Here is a 5157-nt window from a genome sequence, read left to right on the forward strand (position 1 = left end):
TTAACTAACAAATCTATTAGTAGAGTATTTTTTGCACGTAATACTAAATTATAAAGTTTGATTTATAAATAATAAAAATATAGGATATAAACTATAATTTTGTTAAAAGATAGGCTGTCATATTGTTATTTCTTGGTTGGTACAATCATAGAATTCCTAGTGTTAGGAGGCTTTTTCTAGTTATTGTTTGCCAATCCAAGCTAGCAAAATTTATATTTATTATTTTTATTTAAGATAATGCTATATTTTCCCATGATCTATTTCTTTTTATTAAAATAATATACATTAAGGTCTTGTTTAGTGTAGACTAATTCTTTAATAGATATTTCTCTTTGTTATTTCTAAAATTAATTCTTTATTCTAGGAATAGTTATTTTTATGTTTCTTTGTATTTTAAAATAAGAATATAATAATTAATTTTGACGTGATATAGAGTGAAAGAAAAGATAGAAAAAATATATTTTATTTTTTTATAAAATTATCATGAATGCTCTTTGATTTGATATAAAATAAATTAATGGGATCAATTTTTAAAGGTAAATTAGTAATTAAGTTAGTGTATGATATAAAATATAATTTTAATTAATAGTATTTGTATTATAAAATAAAATTATTATGATATTTACTGTGATTTTAAAATAATAAAAAGAGTTATTCTTAAAGTAAACTGGGGCCAAGGAAATTGACAAGAAGATGCCTCCAAAGTTACATCCCCCACTTATAGTAGAGGAAAAATGCGGGCTGAGACGTAGTCATAGTTAAATGGAAAAATAATTTAAATGCACAAAGTTAACTAGAAAAGAAAGATCTCTCTCAAAAATCGAGTTAATATGTTTGAGACCTCTCAAAAGAAGCTGCAAGAGACATCTAGAAAATTCAGGGATCAAGTCCTTTCAGAAAAAAAAAAAAACCTTCTTGAAGGTGGAGAAATGCCATTGTTATGAAGTAGAACTAATTATTCTGCTATATGTGAGCACTTATTCGATTTACATAATAAAAAGCTCAAACTTTTGAACTAAATGTTTTGCTGTTTCTGCAATACTGATAGAGATCATCAAAGTTTAAACAACTTTCTATCATTTTTTCTCTGTCACCAATGGATCAATGATGCTTCTCCATTTGTTGTAGTCCAATGGCGAGCCAGAGTCAGAGAGTGGAATTCCATTGACAAAGAAGAAGGGCGTTCCTGTCACACCTCTCGAGCACCCATACTGGAAAAAAGAAGACATCATGTGAATAAGCTGCATAGAATATAAGAATTGAAAGTTACTATGAACTACCACTCACCTTGAAGGATATTCTTGCGGCAAAATCAGTCTGCGAGTCATTAAAGCCTGACCGAAATGCAGATAACGAGTTTTCGCCCAGGGCCATCACTGCCATCTTAGCCATATCGCCAATTACTGAAGCCCTTGTCATTTTATAAGTTGGTGCATTGTAATACTTCTCCTGTTTGATGAGTCAGTTATGTTATTCTAACAACTCTCGCACTAAGTGCTATTTTCATATAGATTTGCCATGCAGAACTAGTCATCTAGTTGTTACTGAAACTTCTATTTTTCTTGTGAGAGTTTATTTCAGTTGATCTAAGAAATATAGCTTATAGTTGACTAAAATGTTACTATGATTACTTCATCATTCAGGTCAGTTCATCTATGATTATGAGTAGTAAAGGATATCCACCTAATTGTGGCTAAAATTATGCAAGACCATGATGAGAGTGAATGATAGCAAAAGAAAAGCTAACTGAGAGCTGAAGAAAAATTTTAAGGACCAATATACTATCCTGACAACCATTATCAGTCACTTAGAATACAAAACAAGCTCTTCATATGCATAATATAAAGTTGGGAAAGTACTCATGGAAAACTCTTCTAGACAATAAGACAATATCGTTATTGTAATGACAGTTGTGTCCTTTTAGAGCTGATCAAACATAAGAAAATAAACAATAAAAACTTATAAATAAATGTATATGTGCATGCCTAGAGATATGTTTCATATGCTGATACTGTCACAGATACTTAAAAGAGATCTTTTTTTTTTCTTCTCAGGTCGAATCAACTCCAGGGATCTAATTTTCATCAGAAAATATAGACCAAAATAAAATCATGACGTATAAAGCTTAAAGAGTTAGGGCACTAACATACAAGAACCACAAACCCCAGGCAGAAGTTTCTTCAACCAGGACACTAGGGCAAGTCAGGCCAGATAGATCTGTTGACATCCCTAGAGAAATATGTGCAAATATCGGTATAAATGTTCTTACACGACATTTAAACAAGGTCAGAGCATACACTTATGAGAATTCCTATACATACTTGATTGGAGAATATTGGTTATTGCATTATAGTGTTATAAAATTAAATAAGCAACATAGTTCTTGAATTATTCCTTATTTTTAGAGAATGAAGTTGATACTAAAACAAAATAGATTGAATGAAGAAATCCAATTAAGCCTCCTTTATTCTAGAAAAATTATACTAGATACCACAATATACCAACAAGTTCAGCATGGTTAACCAGTTATCTTAAAACCAATACAAGTGACAGAGGTAATCCAAATCGACAAATAATAAGATTTGGTTAGCAAATATATATCCATGAAATGTCTCATATGGAGCAGAGAAATTATGTATAGAGCCTGATAATGATACTAACTAGTCTATCTACTACCTGATACTTGAAGAAAATCTCTAGCAAGGGATACGTCGAGGATGCGTTTAACTTGTTTGCTATGTGAAGCGAACGGCAAGCAAGAAATGCATTGCTGTGGTAGCTGCATATTTCAAAAGAGATATTTCCTTAACAAGAGGAGTTGAAATGAAAAGGCTTTTACAAATACAAATTAGTTTGTCGTGGTCTTAGCATACTTTCTAACTATTTTTTTCAGAAAGCAGAATGAAAAGCTTTTGCAAGCACTTAAAGGAGAGCACATCAACCAATAGCAGGTTCCAGAAAAGCTTATTTTCCAGATTAATCTTGTTCCTCAAGGCCATTCTTTAGTTTAAAAAAGTGCATATGAATACATAAAAAGAAAGTTTCACCATAATGTACTTAAAACAAAAAAATAAGTTTGCTTTCAAGTAGAACAAATTTCAACCTAATGGTTTTATCCGCAAATAAAGATATCAATGAGATCTGTCAACTAATTATGATTTGTGAAATAGAATTCCTTATTATCCTGTGAGTGGTTGGACATAAATGATCATACAGTCATTTCGAGCGCATCAAGATACTATCACTACAATTTATTCTGTTTTTTTTTTCAGCAATCTCATGACGTAAGTGATAATAATCATTCATGCTTTCTTCTCTAAGTTACTACCAAATATATAATTTTTCAATTTAGTCTTTGTGTACTTCACTCGATATTGCAAAATATCCATGGACCTCATATCTTGTGCTTAACTTGCACATTTATATGTCAAACATGATATCTCTGCAGCAAAGGCAAATGTTATTAAACCTTCAAGGGCAATTTTCTGGACTGATGGACTTGAAATGATAACACCAAAGGGAAATATCAGAGTTTGATCCTTTCTTGGAGGGAAAGAATGAAGACAATACAAAATTACATATATTTACCACTATAATAATCCATATTTGAGGTTCTGAAGATATCTCACTGTACTAAGTACTAACAATTGAACTATACCAAAAAACTAGAAAAATATTTTATATTAACAGTGACTTAAAATGATTAAGGAAATACATCAGAATCTGACTACTCTAGTGAAGGAAGAAAGTAAGATAAAAATAAACATAGAGTACCCAAAAGAATTATTCGAGGTTATGTTGTGTTATATAATTTAGAATTTTAGATGCAGCTTTAAAAGAACAAAAGCAAGAAAAGACATAATAGAAGATTCGAAAAGAAACCTTTACACAGGTTCCAGGATAAGAAAAAGAAGTGCATAAAGCCAAGTGAATGAGTGATCAGGGAGATGAGGTCACTCTCAGAAAGGAAGCAGATGAACAAAGGCATCGGTTCCTATTTCCTAAGATTAAATCTAATCCTAATGCATCTATTCCTAAGAAAAGCATATTCTCAATCCACTAATAAACATATTACTAATGTACAGAACTTGAGAAAATAAAAATCACAAATGATCTTTAAACATATAAGGTAGCTAAAGAAACAAGTAAGGTGATTATAAAATTGACAAAGGAGGAGGAAACCAAGATGAGATTAAGATCACTCACGGCAAAGGAAACGGATGAACAATGAGCGACAAGCGAGAGGAGTAGTACTGAAGAGCCTGCTTGAGAGGAGGCCACGAGTCCCTGCTATCCGGACACAGAGGATCTAAGAAAGCCTCCACGACCACCGAATCACCCCAAACCGGCGTCGACTTGTACACAAACCCATCAATCTTGGCCGGGATCGGAACTTGTGCATTAAGGCAATCAAACAAAGAAGACAACAAGAAGAACAAGAAGAAAAGTAAGAGTGGAGTTGGAAGCATCAGTATCTTCATCTCTCTCTCTCTTCTCGGTTTTTTTCTTCTTCTTCTTCTTCTAACCTTTTGCGAGGGAATTGAGGAGGTTGGTTATGTATACATCAGTGCGACGCCAGTCGGCTGGCAATTGTGTTTCGGTGGAAGCCAACGCATGGGAAGGGGTGCAAACGAACGAGCTGGCTCCACCTCTGGCTCGGCTCGAAATGAATTTTGAGCTCGAGTCTAAAATGAGCTTATTATTAAGTCTTATTCAAGCTGAGCCGAATCAAGTCCAAGCCAAAGAATAAAAAGAAAAGAGGACTTTTTACACGCAGGCCCCACTAGTAACCTCTTATGAGTCTCATCAATTAATGCGAATTGATTGAAATATTATTACCCTAGTGCCCTACACTGGACAAAAAAGAATTAGTATAAAACACCTCTCATCTATCAATAAGAATTGATTGAAATGTCACCCGCCACTAATCTAGTACCCTACACCACTAGACAAAAAAGAATTAGATATTATACTCTCTCTTTACTCTCTCTCTAATATCTCTCACGGTAACTTTCATTTGGCCTATCGATAATATTGAGTCGAGCCTAAGCGAATCGGCTCTTGCTTAAGCTCAGCTCAATATTAATTTAGAGATGGTTTTGACAACTCGGGCTCAGCTCATTTCTAACCAAGCGGAGCTGAACTCGAGATTCAATC

At 33.2% G+C, this 5157-nt stretch overlaps 1 protein-coding gene across 1 annotated transcript; it reads right to left on the reverse strand.

The window, feature by feature from the left end:
- Positions 1 to 912: 912 nt before the first annotated feature.
- LOC140784707 (uncharacterized) lies at positions 913 to 4720 on the reverse strand. The gene is made up of 4 exons (XM_073132237.1): positions 4207 to 4720; positions 2677 to 2779; positions 1288 to 1449; positions 913 to 1211 (listed from the first exon to the last, which is right to left on the reverse strand). The coding sequence occupies exons 1-4, from the start codon at positions 4479 to 4481 to the stop codon at positions 1077 to 1079; spliced, it is 675 nt and encodes a 224-aa protein (XP_072988338.1). The 5' UTR covers positions 4482 to 4720; the 3' UTR covers positions 913 to 1076.
- Between the last annotated feature and the right edge of the window lie 437 nt (positions 4721 to 5157).

The sequence above is a fragment of the Typha latifolia genome, chromosome 3 (genome assembly GCF_019914945.1).
Source record: "Typha latifolia isolate L0001 chromosome 3, TyphaL0001v2, whole genome shotgun sequence".
In the NCBI taxonomy this organism is placed as follows: domain Eukaryota; kingdom Viridiplantae; phylum Streptophyta; class Magnoliopsida; order Poales; family Typhaceae; genus Typha; species Typha latifolia.

Coding starts and splice junctions, on each gene's coding strand:
- LOC140784707 (XM_073132237.1), bottom strand. CDS start 4,481: ATGAAGATACTGATGCTTCCAACTCCACTCTTACTTTTCTTCTTGTTC. Junction 2,780..4,206: donor GTTCATCCGTTTCCTTTGCC/GTGAGTGATCTT, acceptor TGAAATATGCAG/CTACCACAGCAATGCATTTC. Junction 1,450..2,676: donor AGATTTTCTTCAAGTATCAG/GTAGTAGATAGA, acceptor CTCATCAAACAG/GAGAAGTATTACAATGCACC.